Raw genomic sequence first — 19,844 nt, 5'->3', positions numbered from 1 at the left:
GAGGTGGGGGCTGTGATCGTGGCCCGGGCTGCCCACCCTGGACTGGTGTCAGGGACCCCAGGGTCCTGGCCTAATTGAGCCTCTTACCCTTTGCGGGGATGGAGTCAGCCCTGGAACAACACTTGTGACTGAAGTGGCTGTCAGCTGGGGCGAGGGGGCATTCAGGCTTGCCACCAAAACTCCTCGTGGTATGGGCTGGACAGTGTCAGCAGCAACAGGTGCTTGTGCCCTGCTCCCCACGCAGCTCAACCCCCTTGCTCAACACACACCCACCAAGGCCAACCAATCACATAATAAACATATATTTATAGATATACAATTTCAGAATTCTATTTCAAGAAATACAGCTTCTCAGTGGATCCATTAGGATCTATGTTCTTATTGCACATGGCTCAGCCCGTCTAGGGACATCTACTGAAACCAGAGGGTTGGGGTGGTGGGAGCCGAGCACCAGGGCCACCACGGGCAGGGTGCTCTCACCCACATCCAGTTCTGAGCATCTCTTTGGGAGGGGGCGGGGGGGGGGGAGGGCGCTTCATCACAGGGCAGGACCTTGTTTAAAAACCGTATTTGACATTTCTCCTTAACCAAGCTCCCTTTCCCAGCAAGAATCCTATTTGTTGGGGGACTTTTATAAAAAGAGCCAAGAGAAGCTCTGGGAGGGTGGTGATCCCCTCCTGGCTGGCAGCTTGGGGTAGTAAGGCTTTGGAGGATGGCAGGCTCAATGACACACCCACCACCAGAGGAAAATTTGGGAAAAACGGTAATTCCAAAAGGCCCAGTATAAACTGTGGGAATAAATAAAACCTCCCTCTCTTCCCCTGGCAGCAACTGCTGTTTTGAGAAAAATCCTCATTTGAGGGTGACCATAAGAAAACCCTTCTGGTTCAGGTGCATCCTTTATCCAACGTGCAAGAGAACGCCGGGTGGCATCATGTCCATGGAGGGTAGAGACAGAGGCGCCCACAGTCACGGACTTTCTTCGGGAGTCGGCTTCTGCCCCAGCGTCCTGGGCCCCACGTGGTTGACTCTGGGAGGAAAAGCCTTCTGGAGTCCTTGGTACAAGACTTAGGAAAAACCAGTAGCAACAATGGGGCTGTGCCCTGGGGCACCTATAAGGCAAAACTCACATAGGGACTAAGGGGGGAGGTGGTCAGGCAGAACCTGGTTCCCCTCTCCAACACTGCTGCTCTCAGTGGCATGGGGGGCAGGGGGCTCCTGGGCACCAGGACAAAGCGCCCACCTGAGCTGGCCAAACTTGCGGTGGGTGGTCTCATCCCCACAGGCCATCTGGGGCCTCTACCATGACTCAATACTGACCTGGCACCTGGCCCCAGGAGTCCTTTCTTCCCCCGCAGCCTGCTCCTCTCCAGTTTAACCATACCGCTGGCAACCTTCCAAGTTCTCTGCAGATTTATGCTATCATGATTACTGCTGCCATCAAAAACAGGCTGGGGTTGAGGGGAACGTTAAAAGCTGTGGCCCAACTTTCCTCATGCTGTCAGCTATGGCTAATGTCTAGCCTTCGAAGGACCAGGCTGCCTTCCCCAAACAGGCCTTCTTTTCTAAAACAGGGAAGAAATCAACTCAACAACTTAACCAAATCCCTGCATAGTTTAAAAAGTAGACTATATCTCTATATATCTATATATCTTTATATATGTTATTTACATATAAATAGATATATACATATACACGCATCTATAAATTACATTCTACAGAGAGTTCTCTTTCCTCCTCCTCTCTATCCTTGGCCAACACCTCTGATTACCTCCACTGAGGTGACTGGTGGTAGCTCCTGGGAGGGGGGAAGAAAGGCAGTTGGGTGCCCCCTCCCCCAGCCCTTCCTACAGACATTTGCTGCAAGTTTTACATTCTACTTTCGTTGTCATGGTTTCTGTATCCTAGGAGAGAGCCGATGTGGAGCCTGAGCCTCTGCCAGCCCTGGGAGGAAGGGAAGCAGCCCCATGGCAGGTTTTCCTGTCTGTCCTAACAGCTTTCTGCATTTACTGGGTGAGAGAGAGGGCAGTTGTGCAGCGTCCGGCCTCCAATTCCATTTTAATTTTTTTTTCTTTTTTTGTCTTTCCTTAAATATACAGTTCGTCACCTTGGCTCAGTGCATGTCACCACAAGTTCTCCAGGGATTTCATAGTCTGGGGAGGAGAGTGGTAACAGTTAGCTTGGCAGTTACGTGCCCCAGAGCCTCCAGCTCAGCCCACACTAACAAGCCAACTCCTCGGCCCTGTCCGGCGCTGCCCACCTCAGCCCCTGCCCCGTCGCCCTCCTGCAGTCTGTTTCTCTCTCCCAGAGGCACCAGCAAACGGCCTCAAAGCAGAGTCTGTAGCTGGATCCCTGCTGAGGGGACACAGGCAGAGGCGGGGGTGGGCAGCGGACCAACACAAAAAAGAACCATTAGCGGCTCTGCCCACACTCCTCTGGGCTTGGTCCAAGCTGTCCCCTCTGGCAAATGCTGGGAACAGAGCCTGCTATCCACACACAGGGGTAAAGGAGGCAGGGAGCCTGCTACCAGCACCATTTTTCCCCCACTCCTTCTGTGCTAAGGGTTCTCTGTTCGTTCGACCCTGAACTCATGACCTTCTGTTCCCTTCCTCAGACCACAGGTGAGATGCCTGGGTGGGCCGGATGCCTGCGGCTTCCAGGTGCAGTGGTGTTGAGAGGGCCTCTGACCCCACCAGACAAGGACCAGTCTGGGGGCACGGGCCCCTCCTGCTCCCAGCCTGTCGGCTCCCTCCCCTGGGCGCTGTCTGGCTGCCCAACCATCTTGTTCCATTTCCTCCTGCCTGGAAGGACAGGGGAAGAGGAAGGGCTCTCGGCCCACCCGTTCCCACGTGGTTCATCCTGGTGTCAGCTGGGGAGTGTGTGGGGGCTTTCAGGGGCTCAGTAATACTCGGCAGCCTAAATCCCAGGGCACAGATAATAGTCTGCTGCACTTGGGAAAGGGCCATGGGGGACTGGATGGCTGAAGTAGACCAAGGAGGCATGAGTGGCCCTCAGCAGCAGCCTTGGGCACCCCACAGCTCCAGAGCCAGCGAGCAGGGTAGGGTGCTGTGGAGGGGCACTAAAGGGCACTAAAGACTTCAGTTTCCCAGCACACCCCAGAGCTGTCCCAACTCTGCAGGCTGGAGGCCAGGCTGGGGACAGGGAAACTGTGCCGCGATCACAGGCTCCCTCCCTCCCTCCTCCCACCCTCCTCTGCCTCATGACCAAGACCAGAGCTGCCAGGAGTTGCAGGGCAGAGGAGGCCCTGGCTCATACTTGGACCTCGGTGGCAGGCTGGCCCAGGACTATCCATGCAGGGAGGCCTGCACCTCTGACAGTCGGTTACAGCTCGGGGTGCCCATCTTCTGTGCTTTGTGGTACATATCTGCGTCGCCAAAGTAGCGGGCCCGGTACAGCAAGCCTTCCTCTGCAAAGCAATGGGGCAGGGTTAGGGCAACCTCTAAGGCTGCTACAGTGCCTGCTTGGCCTGTGCGGGAGGGGAAAGGTAGTTACAGGCCCAGGAGCTGGGGCAGGGCTGGCTTCCCTTAGGGTAGACCCTGGAGGAGGAAATATGGTCCCACCTTGGGAGCAGAATAGAGGCCCCTTTCTATAGAGTATAGGCGAGGCCAGCCAAAGAGAGAACCTGTTATTCTGGTGAGACGGCCCCAGGGTCCCATGGATAGATCCAGATGCCCAGTCAGTGGGTGGGGAGGAGAAATGTTGTGATCTCTCTCTACATACTCACCTGCGGCAGCCAAACAACAGGCTGATTGCAGTGATTTACGGGAAGCTGGAGGACATCTCCAGGTGGCTCCTGGCTCCCAGCCCCAGGGAAACACAGGGGTGGAGGCCGGTTCTTGGCTAGGACATGGCTGGCGCAGGGCAGTGCCAGGTGCTGGGCCCACAGATCACTGGGGGAGCAGGGCTTTTTCCTTCCCTGCTCTCAAGCTTTGTGCCCCCAAACACACACGCACACACACACACGCGCACACACACACACACACACACATACACACTCACTTTGCTGCTTCTCCTTCCAACAGTTGTTTCGGAGATTGGCAATATAATCGTCTTCCACGTTCCGTTCAACCATTTTGAGGCTGGAGCCCGTGTACTCCTCAGAGAACGTGTCTGCCACGTAGTAAACGACGTTCAGGTGGTCGGTGACTCGCCTGTGGACGTGGCCCACCGACCTGGCCAGAAACAGACCAGGCACAAAGTGGGCTTGGGTCCCCAGGCCCAGGGCAGCTCTAGGGATGACCGGGGCTCCCAACAGGAGGTGTCACACAGGCCACAGGAGCAGCTGCTTCCTTCCCAAACTAGAGCAGGAACTCCACGCTACCCAAATGAGGGTGCGGAGAAAAGGCAGGGGGTCCCTCCCGAATGAGTGGCACAGACTACGGCAAGGCCCTCCTCAGGCCCCCTGCTTACCACACTGCTGCCGGCGCTTCTGCGGAGAAGCCCCTCTCTGGGAGGGCCTGGTCAGGGGAGGAGGGAACCCGGAGCGAGCACAGGCTCCACCTCTACCGAGCTGTGTGACCTGAGCTCCCTGTGCCTCCATTCCCTCATTCATCCCCTAAGCCAATCGTTGCTAAGGGCCTGCCTGTGTATCCAGGAGCTCCCAGTATAGAGTGAAGAGTCTTAGGAACAAAATGACAGGAAGGATTCCAAGGAGTTGCATCCTTCCAGCTCTTGGATTCTATCTTCCAGCTCCAACTGCAGGCTCTGCAGGCTCAGGGAAGAGCCTCAACATGCAGACAGGAGTTAGTGCTCTGGTGAGGACAGCCCCTGTCTGCCCATTCTTGCCTCTCAGCTCTCGGGCTGCAGAGAAAAAGGCTGGCATCAGGCCACAGAGCGCCTGTGCCGGCTGGTGTGGGTCCAGTGGACCGACTCTGCTCCCTGCTGGCTGAGAGGGATCCTGCCAGGCTCCCAGGCAGAGCCGGGCCACTAGATGGGAGCAGAGGGCTTCCAGCAAAAGGAGCTGAGCACCCGATCCTGGGCCAGGTGCTGGAAATAAATGAGGGGAGCTGACGCTTTAAAGGGGCAAATAACTTGCCCAAGTTCACTATCGGTGGTTGAGACCATATAGCCATTCAACAAATGTTGTCAAGCATTTCTAATGAGCCTGGCATTCTACGTGTATTACTCATTTTTCATAAGGAGGTAGATGTTATTATTATTCCCATTTTATAAATGAGGAAACCAGGGCTCAGAGAAGTTATGTAACTACTCCAGGGTCACATAGCTGCTTAGTTAGTAGAGGAGCTGGGATTCAAAGCCACCCTTGCTCTGACTCTAGAGCCCCTGTTCTTCCCATGGCCCCAGGGCCCTCAACCAGAATGGAAGAGAAGAGGTTCTTATTTCAAGGCCAGCAGGTAAGATGGGGAGAGTGTCATGCAGCCTGTGAAATCATATGCAAACCAGGTGTATGTGCAGTGTTCTAGGGGAAAGATCTGCAGGTTTCATTGCATTTTCTTAGGGGACTATGATCCTTAAAAGATCAAGAACCTCAGCTTCACAGGGAAAGTCTGGATTCTAAGCAGCTTTCTGCATTTTGATCAAGAACCCGCTGGATGAGGACGGGAAGGAAGGCCCCTGATGGGGGCTGAGACTCAAAGGCCCCCATCTACCCAGCATCCCGGCCTCACCCCAGCTGCAGGTACTCACGGTCTCAGGCTGAGACTGTAGGGTGGACTGGAAACCATGAGCTGGCTGAGAGCTGACACGAGGATCAGGATGAGGATGGGCATCAGCTGGACAAACACCCCCAGCCCACCCTGCAGGGAAGAGCCAACGGTCACCCAAGCCGGACCCGGGCGGGGGGCGACGCTGGCGGCAAACGCCACCAGCTCCCCCAGCACAATGGAGTCCGGATGGCAGCCAGCTGCCATGCAGATAGGCCATGACGCCGCTCCCTCCCCTTCCCTCCCACGGGTCCCCAAAATACAGAAACTCCTCTACCTGCCAGTTTCCCCAGATAAAAACAAAGCAGCAACTGGGGTTACACGCTGGGGTAGGAGGTGGGTATACGTATTCACTTGTGAGAGAATACCAAAAAAAAAGTGAGCAAAAGCGTCTGCCTCCAGACACTTGGGAGGCAGGGCTGGAGAGAGACCTTCCCTATATACACCCTTCTGAATTCTGAACCATATGACTATATTAACAATTTAAAAGCTGCCAGTTAAGAAATTATAAATAAAAAAATTTGTTCACTGTGTGATAATCTGTGATTTAAAAAACTCTTCTGTATGTTAAATACACACAAAATAAAAGTTTAAAACATGGATAAAAACAGAAGGCCACATTATCAGAGCAAAAGAGAACCCCTCTGCCTGGCGTAATTTTAAATATTCTGCAACTGTCCGCAGTATTTTAATCTTAGCTAACTGCTTTAATTTTAGTCAGCCAGCTGGTCTTATAATCTGTGGCATTCAAAATGTTTGATGCACTGTCTTGTTACAGCTTTTATATACTTTTTTTCTAATAAATTTTATTTATTTATTTATTTACTGGCTGCGTTGGGTCTTCGTTGCTGGGCACGGGCTTTTTCTAGTTGTGGTGAGCAGGGGCTGCTCTTTGCTGTTATTTATTTATTTATTTATTCATTCATTCATTCATTTATTTATTGGCTGCGTTGGGTCTTCGTTGCTGGGCACGGGCTTTTTCTAGTTGTGGCGAGCAGGGGTTACTCTTTGTTGCGCTGCGTAGGCTTCTCATTGCGGTGGCTTGTCTTGTTGCAGAGCATGGGCTCTAGGCACGTGGGCTTCAGTAGGTGTGGCTCACGGGCTCTAGAGCACAGGCTCAGTAATTGTGGTGCACGGGCTTAGTTGCTCCACGGCATGTGGGATCTTCCTGGACCAGAGATCGAAGCCGTGTCCCCTGCACTGGCAGGCGGATTCTTAACCACTGCGCCACCAGGGAAGTCCCTGTATACATTTTTAAAGAGTGCTGAAAAGAAGCAAGAAGAGCCAGCCCTATGTTGTCATCCTTTACAATTCTATCGTTAAGTTTAACTTTCCGTTGCTTGGAAAATGTCACTTTGGATTTACCAAATTGACCGGGACTTCCCCAGTGGTGCAGTGGTTAACAATCCGCCTGCCAATGCAGGGAACACGGGTTCACGCCCTGGTCCAGGAAGATCCCGCATGCCGCGGAGCAGCTAAGCCCGTGCGCCACAACTACTGAGCCTGCGCTCTAGAGCCCGCGAGCCACAACTACTGAAGCCTGCGCACCTAGAGCCCGTGCTCCGCAACAAGAGAAGCCACCGCAATGAGAAGCCCGCGCACCGCAACTAAGAGTAGCCCCCGCTCGCCGCAACTAGAAAAAGCCCGCGCACAGCAACAAAGACCCAATGCAGCCAAAAATAAATAAAATTAAATCTTAAAAAAAGGAAAAAAACCCAAAAGAACAAATGGACCTCACAAAGGCCATTCACACTGGAACCTGCCTGCAGGTAGAGAAATTTCTGCATTACATTCCCCAGCAGAGGCCATGAAACCCCTACTCTGGCTGTGGGTGCTGGGCAGTATGGCTCCCTCTGGTGTCCCTCAGCGGGATGGCACGGGGGGACCAAGATGGCTTCCCGGCTGAAGTTCTGGGGGCACTGCTGCCGCAGAATGTCAGCGAGGGGTATCACTCCCCAGCCCAGGCCCCATCCCCTCGGGTGGCACCGGGCACCCTCCCCGTCCCTTCCCCAGCGCTCTCCTCACTCACATCACCCTGGTTCTCCCTGCGGTCCTGCCTTTGATGGTACGTGTAGCGCATGCGGCCGTTGCTATAGACATGGACGTTACCTGGGGGGTCAGAGGGACTGAGTCAGGAGTGGGGCTGCTGGGAACGGGAGAGGCTGGCATCCAGTCTCCCACCATCACCACCAGGGAGGCCTGGCTGTCGGGACAGCGGGGGCACTTACTAGACGGGAAGCCACCTCCAAAGAACATGTTGAAGAGGTCTTCAGGGGAGATGTCGGCTTCAAAGCCGCGGTGGAAGTCCCCGTGCCCATGGCCGTGCCGGGCTGCCTGGTTCTTGTCATCGCCGAACTGGTCATACTGCTTCCTTTTCTCTGGGTTGCTAAGTACTGCGTATGCTGTGCCAATGGCTAGAAGGAAGGTAGAACGGTCAGGCCCGAGGATGCTGGGGGTGCAGCTGGAGGCGCCAATGGCGGTCAAGCGCTCACTTCCTTCAGGTACTCAAGTGGTGCTCTAGGAAGCAGGAGTCCTAGGGGCCAGCGGGAAGTCTGGCTGTTGAGCAAGAGGGGGCGGGTGGGGGACATGCAGGAGTACCTCTAAGTGAATGCGGGCAGCCTGGGCTGGGTGGAGGATTAATGCTCAGGCTCCTTACTCTCCACCTCGCGACGACGGTCCGATTTTTTCTACGCGCCAGGCCCTTTATGGGCATTATCTTTCTTACTCCTAACAACCCATCGCCATTTTACCAATGAGAAAACTGAGGCTCAGAGAGCTGAAGTGTCAGCTCACACACGTCTGCTGCTGCAGAACCAGGAATCAAACCCAGGTGTGTCTTGCTTCAAGTCTGCTCTCTGACTTTATGAAAACCACCAAAATGCCCCTACCTCATCGCTCTCTCTTGAGGTGTCCAGTGGGATGGGGCATCCCTTTCTGGAGGGTATGTAATCTTGAAGTCATAGCACGACATGAGGGCTGAACAAACATGTGATGTGCTGTTGTAAACCGGAGAGCAGCAGGAACTCCCAGGAGGGGCCACGTCCCCCGGCTCACCACTGCTGGTGGTGTGGCATGGCGAGCCCTGTCTTCCCTGGGGTCCAGGTCCCAGCCGCTCTTCCTTGGCGCAGCCCTGGGGCCTCCCCATTAGAGCTCCCCAGGTGGGAGGCCTGTGCCCCGAAGGCCCCAGCTCCGAGCCCTCCTTCGTCTCTTGCTCCTTCTCCAGCGGCCCACTCTCTCAAAGGAGTAGGTCAAAGCTGCATCTCTTCACAACCTGCAACCCCTGAGAATAAGGAGAATGCTCCTCCTGCTCCCATTGTGACAGGGCCCCGAGGCCAGGTGTGGTCTCTCAGTGCCTGTCGGGGCAGGGCTGCAGGCAGAGGTCAGGGCTGGAGAAACATGAACCACAGCTACCCTGCCTCCCCAGTCCCATTCTCCTTCTTCCCCTGGGGCTGGCGGACCAGCAGAGGGAAGACGCCTGCAGACTGCCTCACTGGGGACCAACCCCAAGCAGCCTGGAATGGAGCACCTGGGGCAGTGCTGTGAGACAGCACACTGGGTCTTGGGGTCTGCTCTGCCGCAGACTCCCCACTGGCTGTGGTCCCAGCCCCCGTACTGCACAGCACCCTGCTTGGGCCAGACAGGGCTAGTCACCATGCCATCCCCCAGAGGGAGTGAGCCTAAGATCCTGAAGGTTCCACTGAGGACAAGGTGGGTGTGAGAGAAGAGATGTCTGTGGAACTGCAGCGCCCAGCAACTCAGTGCTGGCACAGAACCGGCAAGTGTGCCTGATTTGTTCAGTGAAAATATAAATGATTAAAGGGCAGCTTATCATTTCAGCCAGAACTGAAGCACCCACCCCAGAACCAACAGACCCTGAGGCCAGAGAGACTTTCACATCCCCCCAGGGCAGGCCCTAGGCTGCGTGTGGTGTGAGAGGGACAGGGGGTGTGTATAAAGAGGCCAGGGTGGGTTGGCCACGGCTGCTGGTGCTGAGGAGGCCACCAAACTCTGACTCAGGGCCACCCAGTTTCTCAGCACAGGGAAACTATTACCAAGATCCCAGGATGAGGAAGTGAACATGGGTGAGTCAGGAGGCCTGCTTCTGCCCCTCAACCACCATGTGACCTTGGAGAAGCCACCGGTCCTCTCTTGCCTCAGCTCCCCTCCTGTAACCCCCGGGGAGTGAGGGGCAAGGAGAGAGAGGAGTGGCGCCATCTGTGCTCTGACAGACCATGTGGCTGGAGGTGGCTACTAGGACCTTCTTCCCAGGAAGCAGCTCCTGAGCTGGGAGGACTTGAGCCACTTCCCAAGGCCATTTCCTGGAAAAGCCCCTTTTCCCTCCCTCCCTCCTTCCCTCCCTCCCTCCCAAGGACAGGCGATCAAAACAGCCAAACACTAGGGAACCAGGGCCGGCTCACCTTTGAAAGCTTCAGTGGCGCCAGGCGCGCGGTTCTTGTCAGGGTGGAACTTGAGGGCCAGTCTGCGGTAGGCCTTCTTCAGGTCCTCATCTGAGGCCCCTCTGCTCACCCCCAGGATCTCGTAGTAATCTTTACATTGCTTGACCCTAGAGAAGGGAGAGGAGATTGGTGGGGGACCTCTACGTGGGCCCAGGTGGGGAGGTGTGGCGGGCGAGGAAAGAGCAGTGTGGGTGCACAGCTCTGAGCAGGCTTGGGGACCAGCAGGACAGGCCCAGTAGAGACAGCAAGAATACACTCAGGATTCAAGAGGGGGCAGTCGCTGTTTCTGCCAGGCCAGGAACCATTTCCCTGAGCTAACAGCACCCTCACTGCAGGCAACCACAGAAGGACTGTCGGTGTCCGTCAATCAGGGGCCTCTGCCCAAGGGCAGGTGTGTTCCAGGCTCTGCCAGCTCTACTCTCCTGGCTATCCGAGTCTGAGGGGGTAACAGAGAGGCCAGACACGGCAGGTGTCTGTTCACCCCATCACAGGGCCCTGAAGAGACGCTGTTTCTCTTCCACTGATTCTTATTCCTGGGGTCCCTGGAGAACCCCTGACTCTTGGCCCACAATCAGTTTCTATTGCTTATAACCCATGGGCTTGTCTGGTCAAAATCCTGTCTGGTCAGAAAGACTTAAATTTGGCAAATGCTTTTATGGCAAACTATAGTCACGCTGGGTCACACAGAGGCTGAACCCCAGGCCTGAAGCTTGCCAATGTCTTCACTAGCACCCAGGCCCATGTGGGAATGACTGCAGAGGGATTCCCGAGGCCGGCTGGTAGGGAGGCCTCAGGAGAAACGGGAGCAGGAGTAGCTACTGCTGAGAAGCCTTGGCTGGACCGGCTCAGCCTGGTAGCGAGCTGCTCTGTGCAGGGTCGGCCCAAGCCTTGGAGGGATAACCGTCTCCCGTCTCCACTCTACCCCACACAGGCTCTGATCCGAAAGGGCCTTTGCTGGGGGCAGGAGTGTGGGTTGGGGGAGTATCTGGAGGGGAGACCAGGCCTCATCTCTGACAAACAGGGCTGTGTAAAGAGGCCCAGGACCTGCTGGCCAGTGGCAGAGGAAGCCAGCAGCATCAGCTTTTCCAGCCTCTGCTGTGGGCTGTCTTGGTGGGAGGAACAGTAGAGCCCTGAGGCCGGCACTCCAGAGCCTCGTGGGAAACAAGGAGAGGGCCTGGTGAGCTCGGCTTCTTGAACCTCCTCCAGCCTTAAGACCCTCCCAGGTGAGGTGTATGACAGGCTGCAGGAAGCCTTCTCTAGAGTTGAAAATGTCCCAACACACCAGGCTCTGGCCCCTGCCCACCTGCCCAGCCCTCTACCTTTTCACGGCCGCTACTTGTTCGGCAGTGTAGCCTTTGGTGCTCTCTCCTCCTCCGGCTTCACCGTTGGCCGAGGGGGCGCTGGCCCCACCTGCTTTCCTATGAGTCGCCTGGGTTGCCTCGGCGGGTTGCGGTTGGTCGCCGGCCGACTGTGGTTTCTGGTTGAGGGACTTGATCAGGGCTGTGCAAAAGCAAGGAAGCTATTCAGGGCTCCTCCTCCAGCAAGGCCATGTGCAACGGCTGAGGGACTGCCTGGCCCTGGGAGATCCCGGGACCCCCACATCCCACCCAGTCTTTTTCCCAACGAAGCTCGCTCCTTCCCTGACTTGGGCCTGTGGAGGGCTAACGGGATAGTTGCCTGCTCTCTTAGGATCCACAGTTCTTAGGGTATAGATCATTTTTAAACTCAGCACAAAAATAAACCATTAACGCTTTAGGTTTTTAAAATCCCAAAGTGGACTTCCCTGGTGGTGCAGTGGTTAAGAATCCACCTGCCAATGCAGGGGACACGGGTTCGATCCGTGGTCCGGGAAGATCCCACATGCTGCGGAGCAACTAAGCCCGTGAGCCACAACTACTGAGCCTGCACGCCACAACTACTGAGGCCCGCGCCTAGAGCCTGTGCTCTGCAACAAGAGAAGCCACCGCAAGGAGAAGCCGTCACATGGCAACGAAGAGTAGCCCCCGCTCGCCGAAACTAGAGAAAGCCCGCGTGCAGCAATGAAGACTCAACACAGCCAAAAATAAATAAATAAATAAATAAATAAAATCCCAAAGTAATGTGTTTAATAGCCACCCTCCGTTGAGTGAGAAGATGGGCAAAGTACTCTGTAATGGGGATTCCACTTAGCAGGACCATCTGAGTCAGCTGGGATTGGTCAGAAGGCTTCCTGGAGAAGGCTTCCTCTCCCTTAGCCATGGAGAGGAATGGGGAGGCACTGATTCTGCCCCAGAGGGCCAGGGGTGGTGTGAGACTCAGGACTAACATCGGCTGTGCTCACTGCTTGCTATTGTTTACCTTTTCCAAATGGCTGGCCACATCAAATGTCCTACTTCAATGTTCATAGTCTATACAGGGCCTTAGCTGTCACCCTCAGAGAGGGTCACAGTTACTCAAACCCAAGTCCTTGGTGCCTGCCGACTCAATGAGGAAAGGCCCATATCTCTGGCAGGAGTCCCCTGTGCACATTTATTACAGGCACATAACCAGCTGTGAGCCCCCTAGTCACGCCTGGGGTACAGCACCCTGGGAAACCAGGCATCTGGACCACTGCAGGGACCCAGGACACCTCTGTGCAGAGCAAGGATGGCAGCACAGCCTGGATGGTCATCAGCTTCCTTCAAATGTGCCAGGTGCTTGCGGGGCTCCAGGCACCGTGCTGGGTGTCAGACACTCTCTACTGCGACGCGTGTGGGTCTCACCCAAAGCCTGGAGCAGGGCTCGCTGAGAGCAGAGCACTGGGGCTCAAGTGGACCACTGTGTCCCGAGCCACCGCTGCCCGTGAATTGCAGTAAATTCACGTGTTCTCACTGAGTCAGCAGCTGGGAAATCCAAACACAGAGGCTGACAGGTGAGCCCGCCCTGCATGATGGGGTGGAGAGGCTCCTGTAGCAAAGCCTGAGAAGGCGCTCAGAGGAGAGAGTGATGAGTGCTCACTATGAGTCAGCAGGCCTCGACACGGTGCTCTACATGTATTCGCCCATTTAACCTTGATAGTGACTTTAGAGGGGGGTTTTATTACTGCCATCCCTGTTGTAAGGAAGGAGCTGCGTTTGATCACCTTGCCTGTGGCTATACGAGATGAGTAGCAGCACTTAAATTCCAGGATGTCCAGCTCCTGAAACCACGCTCTTGACTACGTTGCTATCCCAGACCACAGGAGCCTGGCAGGGGGAGCCCCTTCCAGCACAGCTGTTCCAAGAGAGAAGTTCATTCACAAAGACCCAGGTTTCAAATCTCAGGTCAGCCACTTCCTAACACTCTGACCCTGGCTGATCTATGAAATTGCTCGGAATCTCGCTTTCCTCACAGTAGATAAGGATGAAATGAGATGTGTATAAGCACCTGGCACAAAGACTGACACAGAGTAAAAGTTCGAAATGAGGGGCTGCTAATACTGTGACCTGGGCTGATGAACTGGCTCGCCAGGGAGGTGAGGGGACCCAAGGTGTGGGCGCTGGGGAGCTGCAAGTCTTAGGAAGGCAAAGTCTCAGCACCCAGCAGGCTTTGGACCCAGTTGTAACCGTGAGACATCAGGCCGTACCAGGCCCCAGGTCTATGCCAGGCACCAAGGAAATGGCAAAGGAAGAAACCAACAGGTAAAGCGACGCTGATCAAGATGGCACTGAGGCAGGAGCTAGTTTGCTGGTTTCCTAGGGCTTTTAAAGAAGCTGTTTATTTCAATTTCTCTGGAAGCCCCAGTGGTCCAGGCTGATGCCCTAAGGACAACATGACCAGCCATTCAGTTGCTGTAGATGCACAGGAGCATCAGCCAGGAGATGGGATGGACTCTCTCCAGTACCTTTCAGGGAAGATTCTGGAAGCTTTTTAGGCAGTTACATGGAATCAGCCCCTCTAATTTCCCTACACTGCAAAAAGAGAGCCCAAAGGGGAATGGATGTGCTCTGGGTCACACAGAACGTTCCTGTTTGAGGTGGCAATTCAAGATTTCTGGTGTTGACAATTAAGTCTCTCTTGTGGCCTGGACATCCCCTCTGCTAGGCCCCGAATGTGGCCGCCTCATCCTGTCTCACTGTTACATCCCTCATGGCACAGTGGCTGATAGGCAAAGTAACAAAAGAGTAGGAGATAGAATAGTTTAATGTGGCGATGGAGTTAGACAGACATGATTGGGTTCAAATCCTGACTCTGCCCCTTCCCAGTAAAGCTGGCAGACACTTAAAAAGAAGGGAAATTGGTGGAAGAGACCAAAGCTGGGGTGGGGGCAGTAGCAGCTCAGGTAGATGTGAGAGCATTTCTACGGCCAAAGCTACTAGGGGAGGCCCCTCCTCAAACCCAGACTGGAGAGTCAGACTGCCCAGCTTCAAACCTGGCCTGCCACTTGCTAGCAGAGTCACCTTGGACAAGTTAACTTAGCTTCTCCATGTAAAATTGTATCTCCCTCAAGAAACTTGAAGGAGTAAATCAGTAAATGAGTGAATGCTTACAAAGGACTGAGCACAGTGCCCAGCAAACACTGTGTCATCTGTTACTGTAACTTCATCTCCAGGTGTCTCTATGTACCTGCAGTGCCCAAGCTAAGTGAGGAGAGGTACGCTGGATTAGGGAAGGAGCCTGGGAGTGGGGCTGGACAGTCTGGGGCCTTTGCTAATTAGCCATGTGGCCTTGTCAAGTTATCTAACTCCTCAGTGAAGACACAGTCCCTGCCCTCACAGAGTTGTTCAGGGGGTAAGTAAGATTCCATGAAATAAGGTAAATGGAAGGACTGATCACACAATGGGGGGTGCGCTCAGTCCTTCAATAGACAGCCCCATCCTGGACCTTGCCAGCCCTGGTACATCCCTCATTCCTGGACCCTGAATGCCAAACTCTCTCAGCTACCAATCCTCCCTTCTCCCGTGCGCTGGCCTTCCTGACTTAGCCTGGACCCCAGAGCCAGCCATTGCATAGAATCTTGAGCAGCCTTTGGCATGGACCTGGAGTCTGGGACGGCCTGACATCTCACGGTTACAACTAGGTCCAAAGCCTGCTGAGTGCTGAGACTTTATCTTCCGAAGCCCTGAGTTCCCCAGCACCCCACCTTGGGTTCCCTCACCTCCCTGACCAGCCTGTTCCCGTGGCTGGCCAGTTCATCAGCCCAGATCACAATATTACCAGCTACTCATTCTGAACTGTGTCAGTCTCTGTGCCAGGTGCTTCCACAGAATCTGAGGCAGCCGAGCTGTCCTCCATGGCTAACCCTCACTTTGTACGCTGGGGAAACTGAGGCCTGCAGATGTTCTCATCAGCTCCCTGGAAAACACTGTGCCTTCCATCATTGTCGCTAAGCCTGCAGTGAAGCCAAGGGCTACCAGGCTGCAGAAGCTGGACAGAAACTCTCAGAAAGGGACAGACTGGCCCCCTGCCCTGTGACTTCCCAGCTCAGGGCCCCGCTACATCTGTCCAGCCCTCGGTGCCTCCCCATCCCACCTCCTGCGGCAGAGTTTCAAGTCCCCTCACATCCTTTCACTGTGAGGTCCCTTGGCCCTTCGAGGTTCCTCTGAGCCTCCTCTCACCCCAGCCCTCCGTCTGTCCTTCCACTTCTCCAAGGCCAAGCTTCCACCCATGCTCTCGCGCCTTTCCCTTTCATTTCTCGACCTGCCCTTTTCCCACGCGGCCTCTGCAGCAACTGACAGTGCTGCTCACAGCCTCCCTGACACATGGCTCCATGGCTACCTGGCCACTGCCCTCTCCTGGGACTGCCTCTTCCTGCTGTTGCTCTAGCTCACTCTCCTGCTTCCTCTGTCTCTGCCTATTGCCTAAGGGCAGATGTGGCGATGGTCGTGCCTGCAGCAGCCTCTGCTACACGTTTCACACTTTCCCACAGTGACCTCAGCCAGGCACAACTCCAGTGGGTTCCAACCAACTGATGACAGCAGACTTTCAGCAGGAATCGGGAGCTCTCTCCTGAGCTCCAAGCTGACAGCTTCTTTGGAACATCCCACAGGCACCTTGCACTCTGCCCACCTCTTCCCACCCATGCTCTTCAGCCTTGGTTTCTTCCTGGTCACACAGGCTTGAATTCTGAGTCCCCATTTCTCCTCAGCATCCTTCTCTCACAGAAGGCTCGGTACCTTTCCTCCAGTGACTTTATCCTGATCCGTGCTGCCTTATCTCAGGCCCTCATAACTCCTAACCCACTCAAGGCAAGTGTCTCCCAACAGGTTTCTGCCTTGAGTCTCTCTTCCCACTGATTAACTCTTTATGCTGTTCTCTATTTTTTTAAAAAATAAATTTATTTATTTGTTTGTTTTTTATTTTTGGCTGTGTTGGGTCTTTGTTGCTGTGTGTGGGCTTTTCTAGTTGCGGTGAGCGGGGGCTACTCTTTGTTGCAGTACGCGGGCGTCTCATTGTCGTGGCTTCTCTTGTTGCGGAGCACGGGCTCTAGGCACACGGGCTTCAGTAGTTGTGGCACGCAGGCTCAGGAGTTGTGGCTCGCAGGCTCTAGAGCGCAGGCTCAGTGGTCGTGGTGCACGGCTTAGTTGCTCTGCGGCATGTGGGATCTTCATGCTGTTCTCTTTTTAAGAACAGTACCCTTATCTTCCTCCTGCTATCAAAAACTTCAGTAGTTTTTTCCATTAACTACAGAATAAAGTGAAAATATCCTGGCATGGCAGGAAAGAATTCCCACCATCTGGCTCCATCCTATTTTCCAACCATAGTCCTCTGTACACTCAAATTACTACCTCCACAGCCTCCACATCTTGTTAAACTCAATTCCTTCCCCCACACCTCTTACAATTTCCAGCCTCCATGTCTTTTTCCCCCGTATGCCCTTCTCAAGTCTCCTACCTTCCTCCAAAGTACAGTTCAAATGCGGCCTCCCATTCTACTCCCTGAAGCCTTCCCTCGCTGTGATCTACAATTATTTTTATGTCCCTGTCATGATACTGCTTATAGTTTATCCTCCACGCCGCACCCGCCCCCCATCTCCACCTCAGCAGACTGAACTCATGGAGGAAAGGGACTGGATTTTTCACATCCATCTTTAAGTTCTCAGCATCTAACACTGTGCTTAATTTTTGTTTAATCACAGCTCTTGTTTTATGGTTTGCAATATTATGTTTTCTGTAACTCTGTCTCCTTCACTAGATCGGAAGCTCCTTAAGGTGAACAATCATGTCTTACCAATCTTATTACCACTTAGCAACAAGCAGAGACTTTACAAATGAAACAAAAGAAAGAAGTCTTTGCATTAAATACGTATCTGGAATGAGTTCAAACTTTAAACATCAAGTGTAGACAACTACCTAATATTTTTTAACCAAGGTTTCCCCATCTCAAGCCCAAATTACCCCCACATCCTTGTCAGCTCAGTGCAGGGCTGCAGATGGCACAAGGTGAAGTTCACAGAGAATCACGAGCCATATACTCTTTTCAGAATAACATGAATATGACAAATATGCAGCAGGTCACTCTTCTGCCTGAGCAAATTCCAGTACTTGTGCCCCAGGAAGGACACCCATCCAAGCACCTGAACTGGACCAGGGGGCTTGCTGACAGAAGAGCTCCACAGGCCATGTTGTTACCATCCTTTCTTGGCTGCCTGTTTCTGAACCCTTGAAGTATCAGAGTCAGACAGAACGCTGAGAGCTGGAAGCCCCCCCCCCCCCCCGCCATATAGAGGGCTCCCCTTTTACAGAGTGTGATTTCACAGAAAAGTTCCTTGAGCAGGTTACCTCAGGAGTCCTGGAAAATACAGACTGAAACTCTCTCTAAGGCAAACAGGCCAAAGATCAACCCGCAGAATCAGGAGGGAGAAAAATTCAGGCATTCCAGGCTGCCTCTTCCACCACTATTACCCTTTCTCAATTTCATAACGCAGGCAAGAAGGGTTAGAAGGCTGACTGCTGCTGTTCAGTTTCATTTCATTCCTTTACTAAACATGTAGAGAGTCACAGAACTTTGCAATTTCTAGCTATGTAATCCTGGGTAATTCCCTGGCCTCTGAGGTTATTTCCTCATCTATAGAACAAAGATGATGATCTTTGCTCTGCCTCCCTGACAGGGCAGGCTCAAGAGAGAAAATGCACTGAAAGAGCTCTCTAAACTGAAAAGCCCTATGGGTATGATTGTTATTCACATTATCTGCGCCAACCCTCTAATTTTCCAGTTGAGGAAACCCAAGCTCAGAAAGATCACATGGTAGCAGTTAGGATGAGAACCCAGGTCTTCTGAGTACCTGCTATAGGCCACTTTACTAAGTGGTAACTGCAGGCGCAAAATCTGTATCTTTAATGGACAACCTCTTTCTCCCCTCCAGCGTGTATGAAGAAAAACTCCAAAGAAGACTTAGGTTAAAGAAAAAAAGGGTTCCTGGGTAGAGAGAGGTGATCAGTAGTATAGACAACCTCACCATTCCCTCTTTGGTTTGGAAACAGACCAGGGCCGCTTAGCAGCCTGTGGCTGTCCAGCCGTCCATATGGCCGGCCATTGATGGACTCCTGGGGGCGAGGGTGGGTGGGGGAGGATAAGGCCATCGCTCTGAATCTCGCAAGCGGGAGAAGAGTCTCCAGGAGGGAGTGAAGAGCCCGGTCTCAGGACAGACGCTCCAAGGTGGTGTGTGGAATGTGAAAAAGGCAGGCTCTAGTTTGGGGAGGGTGGTCCCCGGCCCTCGCCGGGAGACGTGCGAGGGAGTGAAGATATGGAGATGCCTTTTCAGGCCGTCCGAAGGTCGGAAGTCCTCTTTCCCTCTATAGAACTCATTCTCTCCTTCAGAGGAGTTATCTTTATTTTCCTGAACTATAATATTTTCAGGCCGGCAACTGCCCTTGGGCCACCGAAAGGCCCCTTGGGAAAAGTAGTTTCGATTTCTCTTCCACGTAAGTTCCTTTCGCCCCGTCTGCCAGCGCCTCTCATTCTTGGGAACTCCAAATCTCAGAGCGTTCTGCAAGCACCTGGAAATCTGAAGTCGCTGTCGCCCCTGTCATCAGGTGTCCAGCATCCCGGAGAGGCGTGGGAGCCAAAGACTACACCTCCCGGCGGCCACCGCGCGTCTCAGTGCGCAGGCGTAGCCGCGCCTCGCCACCCCTCCCCCTCCTCCAACTGCTCCCGTCGGTCCGTTCCCGTATTCCCCCCTTCAGTTCTAATGTCCCCTCCGTGTCTCCGGCACCTCACACTCACCGCGAACTCGCGGCGTCGGGTACAGCCGCTGCGCCTTCTCCAGGAAGCGGAGCGCCCGGTCGGGCTGGTTGCTCTGGATGGCCTTGAGGGCGATGCTAATACAGCGCTCGGCTTCATCCTTGTTGGATTCCATGGCGGAACCAGAGCGCGGAACCAGGGAGGGGGAGGCCGGGAGAGCGAAGAGCTGCGCCAGCACCCGGCGCGTCGCGGGGCAGGCGGTCGCAGGGTGATGACATAAACCCTCCGCCCCTCCTTTTCCGAGATTTGAGCGAAGGCGGAGGCGCTACCGTATGTCTTCTAAGAGGGGGACGTCAAAGAGAGGCGTTAAGGGTGCAAGCCCACATTCCTGGAGTCCAAGGGGGCATATTCGGAGGTCTTAAAGTTTTGTATGCTTGCACGTTCTTGGTAGTAACTCTATGCGTTTGAGACGAATGTCTCTTATTTATTCATTCAACAGATATTTATTGAGTACCCACTATTTGCCCGGCTAGGTATGCAGTAGATGAACAAAACAAAGCCCCTGCCCTCACGGAGCTTACAT

The 19,844-nt window shown here is 54.0% G+C and overlaps 1 protein-coding gene across 3 annotated transcripts; it reads right to left on the bottom strand.

The window, feature by feature from the left end:
- Window positions 1–1,635: 1,635 nt before the first annotated feature.
- DNAJB12 (DnaJ heat shock protein family (Hsp40) member B12) lies at window positions 1,636–19,536 on the bottom strand. Of its 3 annotated transcripts, none has more exons than XM_059899236.1 (9): window positions 19,304–19,536; window positions 11,461–11,641; window positions 10,103–10,248; window positions 7,913–8,098; window positions 7,714–7,793; window positions 5,668–5,777; window positions 4,021–4,193; window positions 3,277–3,427; window positions 1,636–2,153 (listed from the first exon to the last, which is right to left on the bottom strand). In XM_059899236.1, the coding sequence occupies exons 1-8, from the start codon at window positions 19,434–19,436 to the stop codon at window positions 3,306–3,308; spliced, it is 1,131 nt and encodes a 376-aa protein (XP_059755219.1). In that variant the 5' UTR covers window positions 19,437–19,536; the 3' UTR covers window positions 1,636–2,153; window positions 3,277–3,305. The 3 variants fall into 3 exon arrangements, with proteins under 3 accessions (XP_059755219.1, XP_059755218.1, XP_059755217.1); XM_059899235.1 differs by having other exon boundaries at window positions 3,330–3,427; XM_059899234.1 differs by having other exon boundaries at window positions 3,283–3,427; window positions 19,304–19,519.
- Window positions 19,537–19,844: the final 308 nt, after the last annotated feature.

This window comes from Balaenoptera ricei, chromosome 16, assembly GCF_028023285.1.
Source record: "Balaenoptera ricei isolate mBalRic1 chromosome 16, mBalRic1.hap2, whole genome shotgun sequence".
NCBI lineage: Eukaryota > Metazoa > Chordata > Mammalia > Artiodactyla > Balaenopteridae > Balaenoptera > Balaenoptera ricei.
Note: the sequence above shows the minus strand (reverse complement) of the source record. Positions and strands in the feature narration are given on the sequence as shown.